This window comes from Melanotaenia boesemani, chromosome 17, assembly GCF_017639745.1.
Source record: "Melanotaenia boesemani isolate fMelBoe1 chromosome 17, fMelBoe1.pri, whole genome shotgun sequence".
In the NCBI taxonomy this organism is placed as follows: Eukaryota; Metazoa; Chordata; class Actinopteri; order Atheriniformes; family Melanotaeniidae; genus Melanotaenia; species Melanotaenia boesemani.
The window spans coordinates 17,060,579-17,088,118 of record NC_055698.1 but is presented as its reverse complement, the minus strand read 5'-3'; the positions used below and the strand labels follow the sequence as shown (position 1 = coordinate 17,088,118).

Sequence of the window (27,540 nt, the reverse complement as noted above, 5' to 3'; positions counted from 1 at the left end):
TCACAAAACTCTTGGTCTTGAGGGCTAATTTGCTTAATATCTTTTAGAGAGTCTAAAAAGACAGCAGCTCTATTTTCACAGTATTTAGAACTATAGAGTTTCTTACAGAAGTTAGAGCAAAAGTTAGCTATACAGGCTGCATTGCTACTCACACCATTATTTGTTTGAAGTTGGTGAATTGTGTTATTCTTAGATTGAGATTGAGATTTTTCTAGCCTGAAGAAGTATGCAGAATTTTGCTTGCCTTCCTCTAACTATTGCCTTCTGGATCTGATATAAGCCCCTTTAGCTTTTAATTGATAAAATTTGTCTAACTTGGTCTGGAGCTCAAGTAGCTCTTCCTTCTCTCTTGGTGTCAGTGCGTTAGGAGGAATGGAGGACAGAGCAGATATCTTGGCAACCACATTTTCTTCCGCTGATCGATATTGTTTAGCTAGATCGCTGCAGTATTTCCTTAGAAATTTGCTTAATTCGAATTTAAAAAGGTCCCATTTTCTGCCATAATCTTGCTCAGCTTTGACCTTGTTCCAGAAAGTTTGTAGTAATTCTTTGGTTTTGAGTCTGACAATATCATGACGTAAGACAGAGCTATTAAGTTTCCAATAAGAAGTATGCAAACAGCCAGAGGACGGTATCAGAGAGATGTTCAATTTAATTGCTTTGTGGTCAGTTAGAGGCGTGGGAATAACTTCAGCGTTTGAAATTAATCAAAAGTCAATTCTAGATTGTCTAGATTTTACTTCGTTGCTCCAAGTGAAGCTTTTTAAAGAAGGGTATTTTTCTCTCCAGATATCAATTAGGTCGAACTTTTGCATTAGTAATTTAAATTGTGCACTGGCATTAGTTTGCGTCATTGCTGGCCATCTATCTATTGCGTTACTAAAGTAATATTAAAATCATCTCAGATAACCAAGTAAGCAAAAGGGAATTTGGGTAGCCAATAGAGAATTTTGTTTTCTAGCTCATTTGGTAAACAGCTGTTATCATGTGTCATGTTGTAGCCATAAAGGTTAACAATTATGAAATTGATATTATGAACATCCAAAACTTGAAAAATATAGTGACCGTTCCTGTCACATTCTGTATGAAGTACAGTATCTGAAAAGGTGTTTTTGAAAGTGCAAACCCCAGCTGAACGCTGTGAAGCATGTGAAAACTACCCCTCACTTCACCATTGAGACCTCAGTGTTTCCTGAAAAAAACACAAATCAGTTTTGCATTGTTTAGCAAATAAAAATAAAGCCTTACGTTTCACATTATGCCTTAAACCCCTGGCGTTGAGCCAGATAACAGACAAAGACATAACAATAAGGAAAAATAGACTGCGTCAGCTAAACAGCTTTGACTATACGAACTGCCCAGTGATATGAGAGCAGCATGGAAATGAAAAGCCAGAGATCGTAGGTGGCTTATATTAAAGTAAGTTAACTCTTAACAAGTTCTTTACTTATTTCCTTTAACAGTGGACATAAAAATGAGAAGCAAATATATTTCACCTCAGTCTGGTCAGGACCTTTCAGCAGGACCCTACATGTGAGGTGCCCTCTGTGCGCCCGATTAAAATACTTTTTATTTATCTTTTTTTAAAAATAAACTTTTGAAATATTTTGATATTCAAATATAAACAAAGTGTGCTGTGCAGTGCTAATAGTAAAAAAATAAATAAAAATAAAAATTATAATATTTTCAGGGGTGGCCAGTGGGGTAGTCAGCTTTTTGTTCAGGGTGTCCCTGGCCACCACTTGGGGGCGTCCCTGTTCTCCGGCGCACTCGTCTTTATCCCTGCTTTGTTTTATCTAGCTGGCAGTTTACCGCTGCACCAGGAGCCTCACACACTGATTGGCTGAGTGCACCACGTGGGGTGGCTTCCCACACGTGCAATTGGTTCGCGTGTTTCGTGACCACTACCGTAAAGGCTGAAAACGTTGCGCCAGTTAAAATGAAAGCACACGGTCAGATTATATATTTTAACTCCGGATCCATGTGGGATAGGTTCTGGGTCCGGATCCGAGCCGCGGTCCGCTTGTTAGTGACCTTTGATTTAGGTGGTGAGTCAGTACATCTGGTTTTGCACATTTTATTAGCATTTATTTTGTGATTCATTTCTGTGTCAAAACAAACATGCAGCTAGGGCTGGGCGATGAATCGATAAAATCAATTAATCGAATTTTCCATTGCTGGAGATTTATTTTGATGAAAATTGGGATTTTTTTTCCATAGTTAGTTAGCAGCAGACTTAGCACTCTCTCCTGACCCTTCACTCATGCCTGGGATTTAGCTGTGCATATAACTGCAGTGAGAAATGCTGCTCTCTATGAGATGCAGAAGTCAACTTTAGCCCAAAAACCCTTGTTAAGAGACAACCTTCATCAGGGGAATTATTTCTGCAGTGGATCCTGTATGATAAGGATTCAGATGGAAAGAGATCACGGATGCATTGTGTTGCATATTTCTATGTAAGATATGAAGTCGTTTATATGGTGGAAAAGCTATGACATTATATGCTTTTTTTTGCTGGCATTCATTTATATGAACAAATGTTTTAAATGTTTTGTAAAAGAAAAGAAAAAAAATCTATTAAAATCGAAAATTGGATTTGGTTATTAAAAAAATTGGAGATTTTATATTTAGGTCATATCGCCCAGCCCTACGTGCAGCAATGGCGAGATGTGTGGAGTATGAATTAAACCTCTGAGATGTGTTAGATATTTTTTTTTTTTTTTTTTTTTTTTACCCTGTCCTGTCCAGCATCCTAACATACAGAACGGTGGTCTGTGTGTCATATTTTGCTTGACAGATTTGCTCTACCAAGGGAGACATGTTATATACATGGCTGCCCTTGATATTTTTATTATTTTTATTGTAATCTTATTTTCTTTAGTCTTATATGTCAGTGCCGAACCTGACAGGGAGATAGAGGAAGAGAGAGAGAAAAAAGGGAGAAATGGACAGGATTAAAATGTGGAAATAACAGTTGTCTATGCTGCCCAGAACATATCACAAAAAAAACAACAACATAAACTACCATACTACATGATACCGAAAGAAAGATAGAATGATGATGATATAAAAAATTACAATAGTCATCAAACGTACCTGCAGATGAACGTACCAACACACAAACATCAGCTACATCTAGTGAGAAGCAGATGGAGAGACGAGCACGTTTGTGAGCATGCACGTGTTAACATGCATGTGTGGCCATGCAACAAGGAGGAAATGTGTACCCGCAAGGGGGCCGCGATCACGCCCCACCCCGAAGCATCAGCGGGGGACGGGGGAAGCCCGAGGCCCCAAAGGCCAAGAAGATCCACAGAGTACCAAGCCCGGGACAGCCAAAGCAGCCAAAGCAGCCAGAGCAGCGGCCCACCCGGACCAGAGCAGAGGGGCCCCCAGACCGGAACCCCCGGCGCGACGGGGCAGGGGCACCGGGCAGCCCAGGGTGATGGCGAGCCGGGCGGTGCGGTGCGGGCCGCACGGAGGGCAGGCGCCCCACAGGCCCAAGGGCCACCCTTTCCCCCCAGCAAAGCCCCACCCAGGAACCCGACGGGGCCCGACCGCCCCAGGCAAAACCACCGTGGGCCACGCCAACCCAACACCAAGGCTAGGCACCCCAGGGACAAGAACATGTCCGCAGGTCCCCCCCCTCCTAAAAAAAAAAAAAAAAAAAACCCTCTTTACCCCAACCCTTACCCATTCATCCCCCACCCCTCCCCTCCCCACCCCCTCCCACCCCCACCAGGGGCAGCCCAGGGAGTCTAGGGCCTGGTGGGCCCCAGACCCGACCCTCTCCACATACACACACCCACACAACCACATACATTCTCCCTGGGGTCTCACCAGCCCCCCGATGCGGCACCGAGGGCAGCCCCCAGGGCAGATGGCGCCCAGTAGCACCCCGCACAGGACTCCAGGCAGGCACCGAACCTCCACCCCCCGCAGCCCCGAGTGCATCCCGGGACACGAGGGATAAGGAAGACCCCCGCCCCCCTGCCCCCCAGCCTGAGTTGTGTGTGCATGAGTATGGGCTATTTATAATGCAATTAAAAACTGGAAGGAGCCATGAGATGGTGATGGGTCCCACTGCTGCCAGGCAGCAGGACCCCCTCAGGACTCCCTCAGTGTGTGTGAGTGTGTGTTATGTGTGTAGTGCAGTACTGTTAAATGTGGTAGTGTCTAACATGTAAATAAAATCGGGGGGAGAGAGGTCACAAAGGGAGGGGATGGAGGAAGGGCCACCTCGGTGGCTCCTGTCCGCCCACCCACAGCCCATGTGCCCATCCCCCCGAGGCCCTAAATGTATATTGATGTCTAGGTTGTGATTAAAATCTAGTGGGGCGGGCAGTCGCAAAATTGCAGCTTTGCAAGTTTGCAAGAAAAATAACACACACCTAACAAGAGCATTGTGTAATAGTGGGTTGACATGTTGCTTTCTGTTTCTAAGTGAAGAAAAAAGAGGAGCTGACATTTAAAGATTAAAACTGGTATTAGGGGAAATGTCTGGCATGTGACGTGGATGCTTTTGGCCGTACTTCTGTTTTTTGCAGAAACAGGAGCCGAAGCAGACAGCAGAAGATGCAGAAAAAATCTGATGACTAGTTAGTTATAGCATCCAATCACTGTTTAGTTTAAATACGGTATAATTACTGGGTTCAGGGAAAGAAGCAGGGTTCTGATTTTGGCTATCAGCAGCAGAACTCCTTCCTCTGTAACCAGAAAGGGTGAGATAGTCTCAGAACCCCGAATTCTGTGACATTTCCAATTATTTTATTCTATTTATTAATATTTATTTTATTTTTTTATTTTTTTTAACTTGTCTTGTCCAGCATCATAGCAAACAAAATGATAATCTGGTTGCTGTATCGTGCTGAACAAATTTGCTCTGCCAAGGGGAGGCCTATGGGTAAGGCTCCTCTTGATAATCTGATTCATTCATTTATTTATTTATTTATTTACTTTGAATCACAGAATCTATGTAATCTTGCTGGACCTGACCGGAGGGGACAGAAAAAGATGGAAACTAGCAAAAAGAGCAAAAGGGAAAGAAGAAAGGAGACAAAAAGATCACAGATAGAAGGAAACGACCCTTCAGTCCACACCATCACCAGACAACAAACTGTTACACCTGTACATGGACAGACCAGAAAATTTCCTACAACTTTTACAAAAACAAAAACAGAAACACACACACACAAAAAACAGAGCTGCTAGTATGAAGGTAAAAATGTGCCAAAATGAACAAAATTGTAGAATACAATGTGAGAAGTTGTGCATCAAAAATCTGAACTTGTATGTCAGAATTTTCTGCTGTAAAGAAAACTCACACACACGTGAACTGAAGTTACAGAGAAAAAATAGTCCATCTGACAAATTATCTTCCATAGTTTACTTGTAATTAAATTTTTTTTCAAGTGTTCATTTTGCTTTACAACCTCAACTTAGCGATTACAACTTCCTGAATCTGCTGCTGCAAGTCACAAATGTGCTCTCGAGAGTCACAGCGTGATTAAGCTGTGGCCTGACTTTTGGCTCATTCCTTGCGAGATATTTGTGCCAAAACTAACTTGTGTCTGAAGATGTGAGAGCAGAGGAGGGGGGAGGGGGTCATTAAGAGTTTTTCAATAATACCCAAATCCAAAAGACATATCATGAAAGATACCAGATCTCACAGGAAAAATAAAAAAAGAACGATATCTTAGTATTAAAACCCACTGGACAACTCAGTGACTGTGTCAGCATGCAGAGCATGAGGAATAAGGAGTGATCAGTGATGAGGAGTGGTGAGTGAGATCATGCAAATGCGACCACGCCTCTACGGAGGTCAGAGGCAGACCAGGGCCAGAGACCTGGGCCCTCAGCAGCAGCCCCGAAGCACCAATCGAAGCTACCCCATCACGAAGAAGACTCCAGCCCCACTCGAAGGGCGGCAGAGGAGAGCCCCAGCAAGAGCCCCCACAGTCTTGGCGCACAGGTTCCAGTGGGCCAAGAACAGCAGCCGCCGGCCCCGCAAGGGACTGGCCACCCAGGGCAGCCCAAGCGAAGGGCCCAGGGCCCCAAGAGCCCAGAGGCGGCTGCCCCACCCCCCCAAAGGCAGAGGGCCCGCAACATGCCTAGGAGGACCAGGCCCCCCCAGACAGACAACCGGCGTAGGCCAGCACACACCCCGATGTTCCAGCCGCACCCCCTGGGAACCAGGGCGCCATCGACCGCCTCCCCCAACCCCCACCTACTCCAATCTGCACCCCATTTAATCCCACACTCACACCCTCCCCTGTGCCGTACCCACAAGCACTCACCATCACACAGTCACGTCACACATAACCCAATCACCATGCCCCGTGGGGGACACCCCAGGCGGACCAGAGGACAGCGAGCCCCAAGCACTCCCCCTTGACCCAACACCCACATAGCCAGCAGCCCACCAATGCAGCCACCCGGGACCCGGCCCCAGGGCAACCAAAAATAAATATCTTGACTTTGAAAGAAGTTGTTTGTTCTCACTGACCAAATCAACAAACATGCGTGGAAGGAAAACCACAGAGTTTTCTCCAACGGATGCTACCTTTGAACTTTCTGTATAGTTAGGATGGGTAATAATGTTTAGTTTTATTGTTATTTATAGTTTAAAACTGTATAAAAATTACCCAAAAAAATGGAAAATGTATTTTCCATTAAAATTTAATTTAATTTATTAAAATATAACATAAACTGTTGATTTATTAATTAATAGTACATAACACTAAAATCCTATCTTTAATCAGACATCAGACTGTCATCAGACAGTTGTAAATGAGCCACATGGTGAAGCTGCAGAGGGCTGCTGCTTCCCACATATGACTTTAGCTGGTCCATAAAAAGAAGAACTACTGCAATGTTAAAATCTTCTGTGATCCTTTTTTTGATGAATGTCATGGAGCTGTTCTCCACCATTTCAGTCCACTCCTTCAGTAATAAGTTACAAACCCCATTGTGGACTTCATGAGGAAATACGAAGGAATTAATGAGTTCTTTTCCTCGGAGCAACAGGTCTTCTCTCAGCCCGGAACAATTCTCTGCCAGTTTCAGCAGTGTGTGTCGAGCGGATGTGATTTCACAATGCAGTTTATGCTTGTCATGATCTTTTATCTGTGACAGCGTGGCGTAGATGCCACTTTTCTTAAAAATCTTCTTTAAATTATTGTGATCTAAGATGAAAGGAGCATCTTTACATTTAGCTACATATGGATAAAAAACACTGCTTGGAGTTGAGATGATGGAAGAGGTAAGATATGTAAAATTATTTGGACCTCTTTTTCCCCAAGCCTTTGTGAACGCTACATTGGTTAAAACTCGATAGTTTTCATGCCATTCAACAGCTTTATGGAGCAGGTTAAACATACAAGGCTCCTTTCCATCTTTCCTTTTTAAACAAGGACTGTTGTACGTATAAATGAAAACAGTTTTTATCATTTCTCCATTACAGCTTAGAAAATCATCCAGTTGTTGAAGTAGAACTTCTTCACTGTGTTTAACTGCGTCTTTAAATTCCGGAAATACGCTTTGAAATGTTTTTGTTCCGCCATTTTTCATGAGAGCAATAGAAAAAGCATGTTGTTTTTCTCTTGTAGACACAGATTCCTCTACATGTTTTTTTACTGGTTCAAAAACTTTGTTTGTAGAGAAGTCATTAGTTAAAAATTTGTTGTAATTAGCAAACTTTGCACCTTTAAATGAAAGATTTCCCATCACATGTTTGTAAAATGCTGTTTGATCAGTAATTCCTTTTTGTTTCCACATATTAATCAAAAGGTAAATATTTTTTTTAACATTGTCATTGCCAGCATTTAGTACAGACTTTGTACATACTGAAAGCTCAAAATGCTTAAAAGTTTGATTATTTTCAGTATTAAAATCTTCACTCATTTTGTTTGTTCATAAGAATGAAAACGTTTTAGGTAAAATTCTTGAAAATTGTAAGTAATTATAGTAATTACACTTGTAAAAATATTCACCTTCAAGGATAAACTGATGAGCCTCCAGCTGCTGTCTCTCGGCTTAAACTCCTAATATGACTGAACGCATCGTGTAAATGAGGTCATTGGTTTACAAAACATTAAATTGTGGAATCGGATAGCCATGCCTCCTGAAGAGTTTTGTGCCATCAGAAATGTGATGCCACAAAACTCTTCAGGAGGCATGGATAAGATGGATGACATCATTGTTTTTGCCTTCATTCTCTTAATCGTCTTCATCGCCTTTATTGTCGTAATTCTGAACTTTTTAAATTTATGTCAGTGATGACACAAGGTAAATGACGTAATGAAGTTTATAAAGTTTATAAAACATTTAAGAAGCTTTGTGGCATCAGAAATCTGATGTCACAAAACTCTTCAGTATGCATGGACTGGGGATGGACAGCGCAACAGACAAAATTGGGAAGTGAAATAAGACAAGAAAAAGAAAAAAAAATCAGACTTTTTTTTTATTGCACAATTCTGCAAATACAAAAGCGTTGACAAATATTGCAGTTTTGATTAATAGTGCATGAACATAGCAGCTTAAGAGGGAACAATGGTAGAGTCAAAACAATTAACATAATAATAAAGAAAAAGGAAAATATATAAATAAAATCAATCAGCCTAAATTATTAGATTGAGGTAGTAAAACAAAGTTGTTGTTTTTTTCTGAAAATTTTATATTACAAAGCAGTACAGTAACAACATAGGAGTGAGAACAAGAATATTGATAAAAACACTATAATATCAATAATGGCAAGGGGTGAAGTACAAAGGGAAATAAATCTTTCAATAGATGTCAAACAGCAGACATAAGTTAATGGTTTTGAGAGCTTTCTTATTTTTTTAATGTTTAATTGTCATGAGGTAGTGTTTAAGTTCCTTTGTAAAACTTAAGAATAAGGGTTTTTGATTTGAAAATTTACATTTGTGGATGTGGTATTTAGCAAGAATCAGAATTGAATTAATTATATAATATTGGTCAGATTTGGTAGAGTTATAGGAAAAGGAACCAAACAACACATCTTCATATGAGAGAGTAAAATGAAGGTCAAGTTTATGTGAGATAAATGTACAAATGTTCTGCCAGAAGATGCAGGAGAAGTCACAGGACTAAAAAAGGTGATGTAAATCTTCTTCGGAGGGATCACAAAAAGACCAAATAACATCAATATCCTTCTTATATCTTTGCAGGAATAGCTTGCAGGGATAAAAACGATGAACGATTTTCAAGGACACTTCCTTAACTTTGTTTACAATAAAGTATTTATAAGGAAGGCACCAGTTTTTTTTTTTTTTTTTTTTTGCAGTTCAGATTAGGAATCAAGTTATTCCAGTAAGATACCACATTTGGGACAGAGACCTTGTCTCTCTGGAATAATGCACGTATCTCACAATTATTATTTTTTTTATTATTATTTTATCATTATGGCACCAGAGGGAATAGCATCCAGAACAACAACATATTCCTTTGGCGTATTGGGATGCTGCAGCGGTTGAAGAGTTCAGAATATGACATTGAGATTCCCTCGGAATTGAGTAGCTTGACTAACAGGATTCCATGCCTACACCAATTTTCCATAAATAAGGATTTACGCTTATATAAGATGTCTTCATTGTTCCAAAGAAAATAACGATGGGGGGAGAAGTTGGGTTTATAAATCAGGGACCAAGAGAGAAGCATCTGTTTGTGAACATTTGATAGCTTAAGAGGGATTTTAGTAATATTGTAATTACAAATTATTAGGAATTTGAGGCCTCCAACTTTAGAGAATATGTAGTTAGGAATGACGTTCCAGATTAAGGAAGGGTTTCTGAGAAATTGTTTCATCCAATTTATTTTGAAAATATTATTTTAAGTTGAGAAATTAAGGAAGTTTAGGCCACCACGTTCAAAGGAGTTCATCAGAATTGACTTTGTAATGTAGTGTACTTATAACTTTTTAAGCATTTTGTCAGTTGAGACTGCTGTTTTTTTGTTTACCTCGAGAGACAAGGCTGCATAGGTCAAGCAAGAAATGCCTTCTGCTTTAGTTAATAATACTCTACCTCTGATTGATAGATCCCTTTGAATCCATGAATTAAACCTTTTCTTTACTTTTCCAATAATAGGGTCAAAGTTCAAGGAGCATCTTGTGTCTTGATTTTTGTTAATATTTATGCCGAGATAAGTGACAGATTCCTTCACAGTGGTGCTACAGATGGAAGGAGTACTACAGTTTTTAAGAGCTAGTAGCTCACATTTGTTGACATTTAAGTGAAGAACTGAGGCTTTGGAAAATGATTTAATAATAGAGATGTCTGCGGGGACTTGTGATGCATCCTGTAAAAATTTAAGTTGTATCGTCAGCAAGCTGACTAATTCTTTCCTTTTCAGCTATAGTGATGCCTTTGAAGTGGTTTATTTTAACATAATCAAAAAGTACCCAAGTGCATAACAGGAAATGGTATGGGGAGACTGGGCAGCCCTGTCTGGCACCGCGCTTTATATAAAATCTAGAGGAGGTGCCTGAGGAGGGTTTAATTGAGCAATTGCGTTTTCATACATAGTCTTAATTGCTGCACAGAAATAATGGCCGAAACTAAATTTTTCTAAGGCTTGAAACATGAAGTTGTGTTCAATAGTATCAAAAGCTGAAAATTTTATATTACAAAGCATTACAGTAACAGCATAGGAGTGAGAACAAGAATATTGATAAAAACACTAGTAATAATATCAATAATAGCAAGGGGTGAAGAACAAAGGGAAATAAATCTTTCAATAGATGTCAAACAGTAGACATAAGTCAATGGTTTTGAGAGCTTTCTTATTTTTTTAATGTTTTATTGTCATGAGGTGGTGTTTAAGTTCCTTTGTAAAACTTAAGAATAAGGGTTTTTGATTTGAAAATTTACATTTATGGATGAAGTGGCCTATTGGGTTTTCTATATGCTCTATTCCAGATACCTTCAATGAACTGCAATTACCATGGTTAGCACCAAGCAACCACATGGACATTGTGGTTGCTTCTACATCGGAAGAACAAAGCGCAAATTAAAAGCAAGCTTGCTTTTAGGTTGCTTTAGGTTGGCTGAACATAAACATGCAATTAGAACTGGTAACCTACAATATCCTATGGCTGTTCACTATCTTGATGCTAACCATGGTAATTGTAATTCATTGAAGGTATCTGGAATAGAGCATATAGAAAACCCAATCAGAGGTGGAGACAGACTTAAAAAACTCTTACAAAGAGAGGCATTTTGGATTTACACACTAAAAGCGACACAGTACCCAGGTTTGAATGGGGAACTGGATTTTTCTCCTTTTTTGTAATGGTCCTGTAATGTAATTGATTAATCTGTGGTTCCTTGAAGAAGAAATGAACAATATTTACTTATTTTTTAGTTGATATATGATGTTTCTATACATATCTGTTGAATCTTGTTATATTATGCTGTGTTAACCTGTTGTTTAAAGAATCTGACTGTGATTGTCATTGGCAGGCCACGGGTACCATGTGACCATTTACCTGCCCACACAGAGCAGCTGCTGGTGATTGTCTATATATTCAAGAATTAAGCTACCAGACAAACATTTTGCCACTCGCCCTGATGAAGGCCCCTTAGGCTGAAACGCGTTGGCGTGGATGTGTTTTTTAATAGATTAGCCATGAGTTATTAAAGGCTTTTTATCTTCCATCTTCTTGAGTGCCTCAGTAATCTTTTCATTAACAAAATCAATAGACTTTTTCAAAGCATTGATGCTCACTGTATTGAGGTTTATCATACTTTCCAGGTTATCAGAGCGCTCGTTGATTAAGCTGGCTATGTTATTTTGAAGTTGGGTGAGTGTCAGGTCACCTTTCAGTTTTTTCCCATCAGGTTTGGAAGTCGTGCTCGGGTCATAGATCTGAGCTCTGGGTGTCCTCGATGAAGGAGCCGTTGTAATCATGCTCACAGATAGAACTAGCAATAGCAGTGAGATCTGTAGATGTTGCCGATTTAGTAGCTGACATCGAAGCTTTGAAGGGAGCTGCGGTTGTATTCTTGACAGAAGTAGTTTTCTCGTTTTCCTTTCTTTTAGTACCTTGGTCGAGCCACTGCATGATGGATGATGGAGGTTACTGACAATTAGCGCTGGGTTAACAGGGAGCTATCTAGTAGCCACGAGGTGTTTGTAGCTTCCCACGAGGAGTCCGGGATAAATATAATGTTTGGGGTCCTTTCTCTAAGGTAATTGGATGAGGTGTATCAGAACAAATCAAATCAACTCAAATCAAACTTTATTTATATAGCACCTTTCATACATAAAAATAGTAACTCAAGGTGCTTTACAGAGAGTAAAATCCCCCAGAACCCCAACCCAAGAGCAGCAAGCCCACCCCCCACCCCTTCCCATCAAACACACACACAACACAGAGGGTAAAAGCAAGTTAAAAGGACCAAGGAAACGCTGTCATAAATTCTGGGGTCTAGTGGTGTGGGGAAACACTGAGATAAAACACTGTAGAACCAAATCTAAAACAATCTAAAAACCAACCCTGGGTATAAAAGTAATATTGCTAAGACTCATAAAATAAGAGAACCCGTGAAATAAGAGAATACAAAATGATAAAACAAATACATAAATGATAAATAAATAGAAGCTGAATACAGCCTGTGTGTTAAGAATAAATAAATGAATAAATACAATAGTAATAATAAAAGTAATGATTAAAATGCTAAACAAAAAAGGTAGGTCTTGAGTCTGTTTTTAAAGATATCCACACTAGGTGCTCCCCTCACGTCCTCAGGCAGGCTGTTCCACATACGAGGGCTGTAGAAATAAAAGGAGGACTCGCCGTGTGTTTTTGTTTTTACTCTGGGAACAGTTAAAAGGCCAGTACCAGAGGACCTGAGGGGTCTAGTGGGCTCATAAGATAAAAGTAAATCAGATAAATAAGGTGGGCTAAGACCATTAAGAGACTTAAAAACCAATAAATGAATCTTAAAATCAATTCTGAAGCTGACGGGGAGCCAGTGCAGAGACTTTAAAATTGGTGTAATGTGGGCCCTCTTTCTGGTCTTTGCCAACAGACGTGCAGCTGCGTTCTGTACAAGCTGCAGCTGGTTCAGGTACTTCTTTGGAAGACCAGAAAGAAGAGCATTGCAGTAATCTAATCTTGATGTCATAAAAGCATGAATCAGTGTCTCTGCACTGGCTCGAGAGAGAAACGGCCTGATGCGGGAGATGTTCTTTAGATGATAAAGAGCAGTCTTAGTTATGTTTTTAATATGCGGCTCAAAACTGAGATCTGCATCTAAAATCACTCCCAGGTTTTTTACTTGATTAAAATGGTTGAGTGCTACTGTTTTCAGTTTGGCCTCCAGTTTACAGTAATGTTTAAACAACATTACAGGTTGTTTCTGGTCAAGAGAGGTTCAAATTACCAGCACAGGAGAAGTGAAAACTGGACACTGCTCTCAGCCGCGGAAAGACAGAACTGGATAGGCCGCCATTTTGAAGGGAGATACAGCGAAAAAGCAGAGACTGGAGAGAGAACAGATGGGTCGACAGTACGTCAACCAGTTCTATCAGAGGCGAGGTGGGTCAGTTAATTCGTCTGATGGAAAGTTGTGGAACATCAGCTTCTTGTCTCTTCTAAACTTTGTTCATATAAGCTAGCTCACTTTGCTCCCATATTTACTTCAATTTTTTCATTTATACTATTTTTTTTAATTTTATTTCATACTTTATTGAGAAATTAAGTTGACTGTCTGGGTGTCATCCTTGACAGCACTCTGTCTTTCACATCACATATCAATAACATAACCCGATCAGCATAGTTTCACCTTCGCAATATCAACCGCCTCCGCCCCTCCCTCACCCCTCACACCGCCGCCATACTCATTCACAGTCTTGTCACCTCCCGTCTTGACTACTGTAACCATAGATATATATAGAACGCTAGATGCCTTATGGCGGAGTCTTAAACGGCATCACAGGTCGGCCATCTTACCACAGGTTCGCTTCCTGGCAGAATCTGTCGAACCTGAGGTAAACCAAGGTAAGGTCAGTGATATGCTGAAACATTATTATTCTTATCTCGATGAAATTTTGACGGATTTACAAATGGTTGGATTTATTAGAAACAGTATTAACGTGGTTATAATCCTGGATGCTTGGACATGTTGAAATCGCAGATTTTCTCTTCAGAAACGGTTTAGTCAACGTTGTGTATGGCTAGGCTGCTAGCTAGCACCTAGTAATTTTACGTCGAAGTCAGAGGCAGAATTGGTGTTTCTTTTCAATATAACTAAAGTTGCACATGATTTTCAATTTGGGTTTGGTTTGTTTAAAACATCTTCCATTCTTATTTCTACAGGAAATTTGTTTTTCAAAGAGAACATGCCGGACTTTTGTGCAGCTTATGGCTGCGCTAATCATCGTAGTCTTGACACAAGAAAACGAGGGATCACCTTTCACCAGTAAGATAATACATTATTTTTAGGATAATCGTTAGTTATTTAGTGGAAGTATGTTCAATACAATTTCTGTTATACAGGAATCTACAATCTACCTGTTTCAGAAAATTATTTTTAGGACAACATAATCATTAAAGGATTTCAACATAGAGCCTTTCTTATAGCCTATTTGTAATAGGAAATATTAATCTACCTGTTTCATAACATTATTTTTAGGACAACATAATCATTAATAACAATTGAGTATAATTATTACATCCACCCATGTTTATAACAAACCAAACCGTTTGAAAATCTGTTGAAATTTGATCAAGTTATGGTCCTCTGAAAAGTACTTTTACACTACCAACAGCGTTATGGGTGAGAGAGCTACCTGTGGTAAGATGGCCGCCAGGCACGGACGTTCGACTTTGTTGGCTGGCAACGCGGACGAGGCATCTAGCGTTCTATATATATCTATGACTGTAACTCCCTTCTGTTCGGTCTTCCCCAAAAAACACTTCATAGACTTCAACTAGTTCAGAATGCAGCAGCCCGGGTCATCACAAGAACCGCCTCCACCCATCACATTACCCCTGTTCTGCAGCAGCTCCACTGGCTCCCCGTCACCTACAGCATCCACTACAAAATCCTGCTGTTCACCTACAAGGCCATCCATAACCTCGCTCCTCCCTACCTTTCTGATCTCCTTCATGTCTCCATACCAGTCCGTTCACTCAGATCCTCCTCCTCCTCCATCCACCTCATCGTCCCCCCAGCCCGCCTTGTTACCATGGGGAGCAGAGCTTTCAGCTGCTCTGCTCCTCATCGCTGGAACTCCCTCCCCCCAGACCTCCGTAACTGTGATTCAATACAACTGTTCAAATCCAAACTCAAAACACATCTGTTTAAACTGGCATACTCACTGTAATATTTCACACTGCTTTTATTATTGTTTTATGTATCCGTTAATTTATGAATGTATTTACTGATTTGTTTTACTCTTGTGTTTTATCCTGTAAGGTGACCTTGAGTGTCAAGAAAGGCGCCAACAAATAAAATGTATTATTATTATTATTATTGTGAACTAGAGTTTATGATGTATCCTGTGAAATGAGGAAGAAGGTTATGGTCAGAAATTAGAGGGAACCTCATCAACGTACCAAATTCTCAACTTAACCAAACCATAAAGACAGAGGAGAGTAAAAAAAAGACATGTAAAACAGAAAGTTTAATATAATTACATATAAACAAGAAGCAGGAATGTTTCAAATTAAAAACATGTTTTAACTAGAAGCACTCAGAGAGCGATATTTTAGATTTCAAGCACTATATTGTGTATTTTTATTTATGTATTTGTATTATATAATACATAGATTGAAAAGTCCATTTCTGTTAATGTAAGTTAATGTCTGTCAGCAAAAAGAAGCATTATTAATAGAGGAAGTATTTAGTGCAACAATACAGGTTTCATAAAATACTTATGGAAAAACCTTACCTTAAATTTAGATGATAATGCTTCTTTTTAGCTGTCTGTCAGGAACTTTGACAGTGAATTACTGGAAAAGTACACAGTGAAAGTCTTTCATATTATTTGTGTAAGTAGTATAAGAAGTTCTTAATGCATATATTCATTTATTTATCTAATGCCAGACAAATTTGCACGTTATTTCTATCTGAAAGGGACTTCAAGAAAAGACAGAGAGGAAGAGAAATGCTGTATTTTGAAATCCGAGAGTAATCATTGGTGGTTGTTGCTTTTACCACAAAGTTGAGAGTAAATGCGCACTTGAAATACGGAGGCGGCTGTATTTGGTCAAAAACAACTCCATCTCAACATCACTCAGTTCTCAGTTCTTCAGTAGCTACAGTTCACAGTTAAAGTTCATTTTAGCGCCATGAAACTAATTTATTTGATAATGTTGAAATGACATGAACTATAATATTATTATAATTATATGAAGTGGGTGATTTCCACTTAAATCATCTTACTGTAATAATCGTCTTACTAACAAAAACATTTTTTATTTTCTTGTCCAGACATAAGCCGGTTTCATTTATGTTAGCTTAAGAAAGACATCAAATTCAGCAAGTTCATAACAGTTAAATAGCACAACACTACTTCTTGTGAAATAGTATCCCTTGTTTCTTGGTTTTGGCATTTTGGTTTCACACACAGTCTGACAGTCCGACTGATCTGACAGGGTCTGAAACCCCTGCCCAAGATGGCGGCCGTGTTGACGCGCCTGACAAGCCCGAATTCGGCATCTATGTGTATATATCTATGGTTTGACAAGTTGAACAACGTTAAAAATAAATCAGTGAAAACAAAATAATAATAACAAACACAATAAATGCTAACGTTTATCATTTACAAACGTCTTTAAAATATTTACTGATTAAGGGATTGTTTTGCATTCATTAATTAGTTATCATTGTAAATAATTAATTAATTAATCCCATTTACACTATTTTGGGTACTATTTTTACACCTACCAGCCCTTTTACAATTTACCCTAGCCAATTCAGCCTGCCACTGAATGCATCTCTACGCTGTAAGAGGTAACCAGAGCCCTCGATATACTCAAAGTTGCGACATCCGTTGACTTCGCTGTAAGAGCGGTCACGTGGGTCCAATAGTTCCAAACAAACCCCGCGCTGCTAGACTCTACTACGGAACAGACAGCAGCGATCGGATTACTGAGGGTGAAAACTAAATAAACATAATATTGCTGCACATACACGTTTGTCACTGAATGCATTATTATGTTAATGTTGATTTAAGTGGCGATCAAGTCATGTTTGACAATAGATTAAATATGTGTAACCAGCACAATAATTTCATACATTTCTGGATGGAAATATTTATACCAACCAACGAGCTAGCATTTATTAAAAATTAGACAAGTTGGTCCTCATTAGCCTTTATATTTCTTACTGCTAACCGTCCTTACAATTCATTTTTGTAAGGTTAAATGATTAGGTTATCTAATTATTAAAGTCAGCCATGTGGTAGCATGTAATGTCCCAGCAGTATGGACTTAAAGTCAAAGACGCAATGCATACAACACTGAAGATCCCCTTCAGACAGGACTGAGCTGCATTTTAATGGTTTGTATTGAAAGTCCAAATCTGCACTGTCTCTCTTAAGCTGGATTTTTTTTTAAAAAAAACTTGAACATGCTTAGTTTATGTTCTTCCCTTTTTGTCTTGTTTTTTTATTTTAAATTGTGTTTCATATATTGTTATGTTTTTAATGTTTTTGTAAAGCCCCTTGAATCCCCATGTTGTAGAATTGTGCTGTAAAAATAAACTTGCTTTGCTTTGAATGTGAAAGGAAATGTCTCACTGAGTAACAACTTGGTTTAAGTTAAACCTCACTTGACTTACTAGTGGGACTGGCACCGACAGGCTAACGAAAACAAGTGAAACCTTTCAAGAAATCTGTGAAATATAAGCTAATTAGGAATCAAATTTAGGTGATTATTAGTCAGTTATTGGTGCATGGTACCATGGTACATGGAGAAGCAAAAACAGGACAAGGCAGTTTTAATATTGTCAACAGTTTAAATAAAATGTAATGGAGAAGTCAGTGGGCTCTGGATAATTAAATAACAGGTCAACCTGTGCTTTTCTATTATATGTAATGGTTATATATAACATTTTACAGACAAGAAAACAGTCAATCATATTGAACTGTGCAGCATTTGGATGCTCCAACCGGTCAGAGGCTTCCCAATGTATGGATTCCCGAGGGACCCAGAACAGAGGAAGAGGTGGTTTGTAATGGTCGGCAGGAAGGATTTTAATATAGCTGCATGAATAAGCAACAATAAGAAACTGTGTAAGGTTTGTTATGTCTACAGAGGTGACAGAACAATGCCTTTTTATTAATTTTTTATACGTTTCCACTAACCTAAATCATACTGAACATCCAATTCTATGAATCTACGAATAACAATGCATGTGATCAATACACTGAAATAAATAATATAAGACTGTGACCACACTTATTCGAACTAAACAAAAAAGTTATGAGGCCATGGGGTAAAAAGACAATATCTATAACATACAAAGGCAAAATACATTTAAACAAAAACTTATCGCATTGAACAGACATAATTATTTTAATGCAGGGCGTCCGACAGAATGTGCATGCATTTTCGTGACTTATAAGACTGATATTGCATCTACTTACCTCTGAAAATGAATAATGCATTGGTGATGACCGCAGTCTGGTCTGGTGTTTGGAACTATTGAACGTCTACAGTAACCCAGAAGTGCGTCGCCATTTTTTGTACACGGAAGTGTCGCGACTCTGAGTATATCGAAGGCTCTGGAGCTAACCAGCAAAATCACCCGGAGGATTTTCATTGGTACACCTGGATTGGATAAGTTGCAAATAAAGAAAAATGGAGAAATAATTGCCTTCAACTGTATATTTTTCAGCCAGAATTTAGTTACCAAAGTTTGAGCTTAGAGAAAATGGCCTCCACATCGGACTTGGATAAACAGTCTGTTTCAGATGTGGAAAAGGATAGGACACGTCTGTGCGAGGAGTTTGCTGCGATAGCGGGAACTGATAGCTCCGTGGCTCAGTGCTACCTGGCTGAAAATGACTGGGATATGGAGGTATAGTAGTCGGTATATTATTACAAGAGCCAGAGACTGAATGCGATAGTTCTGGGGAAAATTGTCCTTTTATTTATTTATTGTTTTTCTTGTTCCAGTTAAGCACATCTGTAGCTTGTTTTGATGATTATGTCAACGACTGGGGACAAAAATGCTAATAAACCAATGGCACATATGAAATGACATCTAGCCAGATCTTGGTTAATTTTAGTCCAGTTTCAAATACATACATTTTTATCACTTTCCTTTCAGAGAGCCATAAATTCATTCTTTGAGGCAGACATGGAGAGAGTATTTGAAGAAGATTTTCAAGAGAATGACAGCAGTCCCAAAACCAAGAAACAGAAGGTTGAAGAAAAACCTCCAGAGTGGTGAGTCTGTGCTCTTCACTGTGCAAGTTAATATGAGATGGTTTTGCTTTAACTAGTCCACTGATGACTGATGACTCAAATAAGGGAATAGTCCATTAATGACTCGAAAATTTCCAGCATAGATTTGACTGGAGAAAGTCCTGCCACCTCTCAGAAACCCTCAGAGGAAGATGATGGCAAACTATCACTGATCTCCTGGAACGTAGATGGACTTGACACAGACAACCTTGCAGAGCGCGCCAGAGGCCTGTGCTCATATTTAGTGTTGTAAGCAACTGCTACTCATATTACACATGTTTGCAGTTAATTTAATAAGAGATGAGCTGTTCTCTGTTTGCTGAACATTTGCTCACATGTTGGACTTGTTAGATAACATTTGCAGAGGTTATTTTTCTTCCACAGATACACCCCTGATGTTGTGTTTCTACAAGAGCTTATTCCACCCTACATCCAGTATCTGAAGAAACGGGCTGTTAGCTACCTAATTATTGAAGGTAAATTATATGTAGAAAGCCATTTTCTATTAATATATTCTGACATGTTGCACTATGAAAAAACACAGGTGTGTATAGTGTAAAGATAATGACTGCACTCCATTTAACTGCTTTGGTTTTTAGGGTGCTGGTGTTGGTCATAATGGTTCACTGTCACAATTGCAAAGAATGAAGCCGTTGTTGATGTTAGTGGAAGTTAGTACCGTCCCTAGTTTGCTGTTAAAAAAGCTTTTGATGTTGTTTTTTTTAACTAATTTGTCTGAACTCTTGTTGCAGTAAACACACCGGTTTTACATGACTTTACTGCATTGTTGGCATGATCCTCGAAACGTCATGTCAAGTTTAGCTTGAAGGTAGAGTCAGTTAGCAGACCGTGTTCTGCTCTGCAGAATCAGTCTGGTCATTCTCAAAATTTTGGTAAAGTAAGTATATACAGATTGTAAAGTAAAAAGTAATGAAACATGGCAGAGGAGAAATATGACATAAAATATTAAAACTCTCAACCACACAAGTCTCAGCTTTTGTACCTTTATGTAGTATTTGAGTTTTCGTAGTTAAATTCTACCCCTGAAATTTGTCCGCTTTTTTTTTTTTTTTTTTTCTTAAATTGTAATCATTGACATCATACGTCGTCATTAACAACAGGCCTGGAATTGCACTATATGTCCTATGTGGAGACGTCATGTCAGGGTCACAAAGTTTTCTTGGCCAGCAGAAGGTACATGCTAACTAAAGGTTTGAAAGAATAATCTCGTGTCAAAGATCTGATCTTGAGAAACACTGTGTACTGTCTTTGATCAGTCTGGCTGATCTTTTCTGCCTGCATCGACCTAAACTCATTCAGCTTTCTCAGGTTATGTTTTAAACTTTGTTTCAACCACCAGCCATGTCTGTAGTCATCACAAAATCGTATTAATTCAATGGGTGTTGTGGTTTAGGAGCTCCTGGTTGAAGCTCTCCCTTCTTTGAACTTGAGCAGGTGGTGAAGAGGCTTACTTCTCAGGAATGATGCTGAAGAAGTCACGAGTCAAATTCTTGGAAAGTGAGATAATAGCTTACCCCACCACGCAGATGATGAGGAATCTCCTTGTAGCTCAGGTTTGTGCTCCATCACTTATTCTCTTCGCATGACTTGAGTAAGACAATATTAACAAAAGTGCTTTTCTCCATTCAAATCAGGCGACTTTTAAGGGTCAGAAGCTGTGCCTGATGACGTCTCACCTTGAGAGCTGTAAGGGCCATGCAGAAGAGCGGATGAAACAGCTTCGTGTAGTGATGCAGAAAATGAAAGATGCTCCTGATGATGTCACCATCTTGTTTGGGGGGGACACAAACCTGAGGGACACTGAGGTCAGTCAGTGGTCTTTCCCATAGACATACTGTACATAGATACCGTATGGACCGTCTCAGCACGCTGCTGCTACACATCAATGCGTCCGCCATCTTGGTCCTGGCAAGAGAGCTCATTAAATGAATGCAAGTAAACAATTATTTAGTTTAAACTGGATTAAATATGAAATGTTTGTAGATTTTCAGCTGATTGGGTTTTTATATTTGAGTTATGGGGAAAAAGTTTAAAACTGTAACGTAATTGTTAATAAATAATAATCAATTATTGGGATTAAAGTAAGTTAAAGGCATAATGGGTGGGGAAGATTATTGTCAAAGGGAAATGTAAAACCAGGTGTTAGTCAGGAGTTAATCTAGTAGATTTTTTTTCCTGTTTAACACAATAGATATTTTTATTATAAGCCTCTGGTTTAAAAGCAAAATAGTAAAGCCTAATTTGTTGTACATGAATGCATCCATAATAAGATCTATTTTATCATGATATAGTTGAATGAAGACAGAATATAGTTTATACACAGTATTTTGAAACCCCTTGCCATTTTGACACATCATACTATGAAAACTAGCATACAACGACCACTTGTTAAAGCTTTTAAGTGAGTGTTTAAGTGAGACTAGAGGCTCTCGCATATAATAAACAATATAGGCTAAGATAAAAAAACAACAAAAAACAAACTTGTTCATTCTTAGTATGAAAAGTAATTCCTGGTGATCATGTTATAAGTGCTACAGTTTGTTCAGCCCCATTCAGTCCTGTTGAAAATTGCTAACTTGCCAGGACCAACATGGCAGCGTCGTTGACGTACAAAGCGGAGCTCAAGGCGGTGACTATGTATACGTGTGTATAGTCTTTCCAGTCGGATTCAGCCAGTTGACTTGTGTCCATACATGTTGTAAAATTTACTCATTAATTTTTGCTTTGGGCTCACTGTCAGGTGGCTAAAGTTGGTCTGCCATCCAGTGTCTGTGATGTGTGGGAGCGACTGGGCAAGCAGGAGCACTGCCGCTACACGTGGGATACCAAAGCCAACAATAACAAGACCGTTCCCTTCGTCAGCCGCTGCCGCTTTGACCGCATTTACTTCCGCCCAGCTACCAAGGACGGAGTCCCACGTCTGGCCCCTGATCACATGGCCTTGGTGGGGCTTGAGAAACTGGACTGTGGCCGCTACACCAGTGATCACTGGGGAATCTACTGTAGCTTCATTGCTGGATAGAAACACAAAACCAACTAAATCATTTCAATCATAGCTGCTGTGTGTTTTACAGTCTGAGGTTTGAACCGCAGTTAGTTTCTCTGTGAAAGACATTGACTGTAAACATTATCTCTTGATTTGAATTAGTTTTATCCTGTAATGTTTCTTTGGTTATTTTATTTGCCAATTAAAATGTTAAAAGTACTGATGAATAAATAAAGTTTGCACTGTTTTGGAATTTGTTGTACACCGGGGTTTAAAATGCTGGAAACAGCAGCTGAAAATATCACCATCAGTCTTTACATGATCTTCTGCAGCGTATGGAGTTTATTGATTTAATAATCTTAATTTATCTATTAAAAGATGCTGTTACTGAAAAGGTTTTATAGATTTGTAGCAATTTATTTAATTCTTCAAGCTTTTCCAGACATGTTTAGTAAGTCTTGTCTATAATTTTTTTTATATTTTGCTAAAAGCAGCCAGACTTGCTTGTAATCTTTTAAAATTATGTAGAGAATTAGTTCTTTAAACCTTCTGAAGGTTTTTCAGTTTTTGTTTTGTGAAGGCCGCGCTCTTCAATGGTGGCGTGAACACTGCTCTAGGCCAGAGAGCCGTTGCTAAGGCAACGGACAGGGAGCAGAGGCCCTTATCTCGACAGATAACACCTGCTGAAAACCCCCGCTTTTGCTCTCAGTGAGTGAAGGAGGGAGAGAAGTTTTATTAAAGTTTGAATCTATGACTGTTATGGCACACATGATATGAGATGATGTTTTTAATCAAAAAACTGAGTTTATGGACTGCCTGATCAATACTCAGTTATGTTTCTCTATGTGTTATGTATTACCTATTCACATTTCATATATTCCTGTTTGCTTGCTTATTTACATTATTATCCTTAGATTTAGTGATGTTCATTAGGTTTTGGTTTTGATTAATAAGAGCTACAGCTTAGTTGTTATTATTCTGAAGCTTACGGAGAGTGCATTCACAAATAAGATGCAAATAAGAGACAGAGTTTTTTACACTACTGAAGAAGTGAAGAGAGGCCCAGAAGATCTGGGAGAAGGGAGTAACCTGTTATCTGCTCGCTCCAAAGCAGAGCGGAATTCCCCTGCAAACTCAGAAAATATTAACAAGCAGCCTTTGTGTAAAAACTGTGAGGATAGATAAATAATGGGGCAGGGAAAAGTTTCTTCTTTCCTTCAGCCCTGATGCAACCCAGAAGGAGGGACCAACTTGTAGGATGCTCACGTATGCTTTTCTGCTGATGGAAAAATAGCCTACTAAGTGGGTTGGTTTTGAGTGTTTTTTCTGCTAGTGGGAAGGTACCCGATGGGATGGTTTTTAAGTTATGTATATATACTGGTGATTTTGTGAAAAGAGAGAATTGTCCGGAGATTTTGAGGAGCTGCGGCGGAGAATCTGCAGAGATTTTTGGACCTTCATCCCTTCACTGGGATAGATTTTTCCCCTTCTTACCAAGGGAGATTGAATCATTATTAGAGAAGATGTAGACCGCGAAAGCGGAATCACCCATTGAGGGAAACTTTTACTTTATACTTATTCTGCTTTTCAACCCTCACTGAAAGGGAAGCCCGAAAAGGGAATTTTATTATTTTTTCTTTCTTTTTATTTTATTCTTTCTGTATTTTACCAATAAAAGAAAACTTGAATAAAAGGGTTATAGTTAACTTTGGTTAACTTCCCAACCAGACTTATTTCTCTTATATTTCTCCACATCCACTGAGGAGAGGAGAGGACAACACAACGAGCAGGTGAGCCCCAGATTCCCCAATACCCGAAGAGACATAAGAATTCCCTAGATTATTATTTCGATACCAGGTAGTTATCCTGTTAGGACGATAGTACGGTAGCTTCATACTCCTAGACCCAAAGGTTGGCTTATCTACCAGAATAACTCCTCAGGTCTATCTCCGCATGAGCGGACGATAATAATCAGGAATTCTAAAGGGGTAAAATTGCTTATTCTCGCGCCACAAGAATCGAGGTGGAAAGGTTCGCCCATCACTTCGCGACTGGAGTCTCACCGGTCGTTAAAGATCCAAGAGAGGAAACAACAGGACGTGAGCCTGAAAGGTCGGTCAAAGAACTGACAATAGGGTAAATATTCGTCAGCGGTTTCAACACTTTAGACACTGGCTGTTTTTAAACAAATTTTCAGTCCAATCAACCTTTTTCAGATGACTTTCTTATTATTAAGCTCTTAACACCAACCTATGACTCTTAAAAAGAACCAGCCACTGAGATGAATTATTTATTTATTCATTCATTTATTTGTTTGTTTATTTCTTTTTGCAGCTAGGAAATCTTTCCAAAGATAACATTTAAATAGCCTTTTTTTAGTCTGAACCTCACAACTACTGAACTAGTGTGGGACCATCTTAACAGAGAAATGAATAAAAAGAAGCAAACATCCACAGAAAAGCTTTGGAAAGTCAAAAAGCCTGGACAACTATTCCTGAAGACAACTTGATTAAATTACATATGACTTGAATACAAGGATTCAGACAAAATCTAAACTTTTAAGCTAGTTTTTTATCTGCACCCTAACAACATATAAAGAAATGATTTGCTCAGGGCTTTTGCACAATACTGTAGATAAGATCATCTGTTTCAGGAGGCTTTGGTCACAGAAAGTGACAGATGACAACAATTATGCTAATTTATATTAGTAATAAGACTGAATAATTTTGTGTTTCACTCCATACGGAGAAACCTGTGTATATTGGTCCAATGTAGCATTGGCATTTTACCACTAGAGAGCAGTATAAAGTTTATTTGCAATTTTATTAGCTTCAAGTATAATGCATTGAACATTTCATATTAGCCTGAGACTAAATGGACACCTATTAGACAGAAAGGTAGATGGGAGCCATCAGAAGAGCCACACGATTTTGCCAAAACAAGGAAAATTGAATCATAAATCAGAAAAGCTTCCAGCTAAAGGTGCAGTCCATTCACTATATCAGTGAATGACATATGTTAGTGTTACTGTGTGTTTTGGGCTGATACTTAAAAAGTAATGCATCACATATTTTGCTTATTTTGCAAACAGGTTAACAACTTATTTATTTTCTGTAGAAATTAAAAATCAAAAACATATTTGATTTCCTCTGCAACAATATCTACAATGTCTTGTATTAGATTTTAAAAACCACTCTTTCTTGAAAGCAGTAACAATAACTTGATTACTGAATTTAGGAACAGTGATGCTTTATATTGTGTTACAAATTTCAAGTGATTTCAGTCATGGCTTGCTCGATGTTCACCAACATCGCTGGTCCTCAAAATTAGTCAAATCTTTTATGAAAGAAAAGCCAGTTAGATAAAACTTCAGCAGAAATTGCAATCTACATTTTAACCATCTTGGTGAGTTTGAGTTCTCCCCAAATAACATCCGATCTCTGCCAAAAAACTGTCAGGACATCCTCTCATCTCACCACTCACAGTGAAGAGCTAACCTCAGGAGAGGACACACAGATGTGACTCTTCCCTGGAAGCAGGACTCATCAGATCAGATCTTTCGTCCTCATTTGTCTTCTTGGTCTCTGACTGGCGAAGACACTTCGACCAAATCTGCCCAGAGTTCCTCTTAATCATAAAACGTGTGCATACTTCAAGAGTAAGCAATTTTCAGATTAACCTCAGAATAATTGCTAATTTTTGTTTCCTGATGTTGCTTCTGAGACATCTCTATAGTTTCTCACGTTTGTCGTTTTTAAAGGTTTCTAGTGTTTTTGAATTAATGAGGTCATAAGAAAAGTGACTTTTACCCCTTTAATAAGGTTTGACTGCTTTTTTTTTTTTAGTTTGCTGACTTTCTCTTTGAGTTAGTTTTCATTTTTCATTTCAGTACATGTGATTAAAGCATTTTGTTTGGAAAGCGTTGTAACTAGTATAGGGTCAGGAGGATTATGAATGGAAGAAGGAATGAGGAAAAACGGTAATCACAGAGCTCTGCAGCTTGTTCAAGCAGCTTTGTCAGAAATCTAAATAAAAGCGATTATCACTGCAGTGTCACTTTGCTGCATAGAAATAAGGAGAGGGTCACACAGGGCACAGATGGAGGCAACAGCTGTCTGAGCTAAGACTGGTCATGTGATTTATCCCACTGCCTGGAGCAGGAGGCTTCAGCCTGCAGCCCATCGACTTCTCCTTCCTCCACAAATCCATAAACATCCGCACCATAAGTTTTCCCCTGGAAGGCTGCATGGATGTATTCCAAGATCCTCTCACTCAGCCCGTTTGGCTTCTTTTAGAATTTCACTCTGTATCGTCGAGCATCATCAGCCTCACAGATGTATTTTAGGAGCGTAGCCCACAGTGAGAGCTATGGCTTTCATTTGAGGCCCGTCAGAATGAATGTTCTTAGTTTTGTGCAGAAACATCCATGCGCTAGCAGGGTGACTCAGGGACGAGGTTTGTTCTTTGAGGTGGGGTTGAATGATGATAGATCTGACACAGATCTGACCCATGTCTGGAAAAGGTCTGCAGCTCATGTGAAGAAAGTGTGTGCTGCTACTCCTTGTGACAGATAGGAGCAGTAAAATGGATATGTTGCTGTGTATTAGGGGGGCTCTGGCTGAGATCTTTTGTATTTTTATTGAATTGGGGATTAAAGCAGATGGTTGTGAGCTATTTTTCCCGTCTCTGTAGTTGTTTACAAGCACAATCGATCTGAAAACATCCACACAAACACTCACCCTCATCTGCACAGATATCTTGTCACAAGCAAGACAAGGGCAAGCTTAAGTGGTGCTCCAATCTACAGCTCCACAACTGCATCCATCACCACCTCACTTCGTAATCACTGTGACAAACTGCCCCAGAAGCCAGTTTTATTTCTAGCCGTACAGTACTGCTGCTGAATATTTGAGCACTGCCAGTTCTTTTAGAGGTTTACAAGATAAGGAGAAACCTTCTGAGCAACATTTTCACAATCTCCCAGAGGGTCAGAGATGAAGCCAAGTCATGTTTAAATAAGCTTGCTGAGAAAAGTATCATGGCTCTGAGGTAGAAAAAAAACCCACAACACTGGACCAGAAACCAACATATA

General features: G+C 39.1%; 1 protein-coding gene across 2 annotated transcripts; it reads left to right on the top strand.

Annotated features, from left to right (window-relative positions):
- The first annotated feature begins 7,149 nt into the window (after window positions 1–7,149).
- Window positions 7,150–22,701, top strand: tdp2b (tyrosyl-DNA phosphodiesterase 2b). 2 transcript variants are annotated; one of them, XM_042011636.1, is made up of 8 exons: window positions 18,734–18,796; window positions 18,829–19,052; window positions 19,305–19,423; window positions 19,541–19,690; window positions 19,826–19,917; window positions 20,897–21,015; window positions 21,097–21,267; window positions 22,203–22,701. In XM_042011636.1, the coding sequence occupies exons 2-8, from the start codon at window positions 18,906–18,908 to the stop codon at window positions 22,482–22,484; spliced, it is 1,080 nt and encodes a 359-aa protein (XP_041867570.1). In that variant the 5' UTR covers window positions 18,734–18,796; window positions 18,829–18,905; the 3' UTR covers window positions 22,485–22,701. The 2 variants fall into 2 exon arrangements, with proteins under 2 accessions (XP_041867571.1, XP_041867570.1); XM_042011637.1 differs by lacking the exons at window positions 18,734–18,796; window positions 18,829–19,052 and adding an exon at window positions 7,150–7,261.
- The last annotated feature ends 4,839 nt before the right edge of the window (window positions 22,702–27,540 follow it).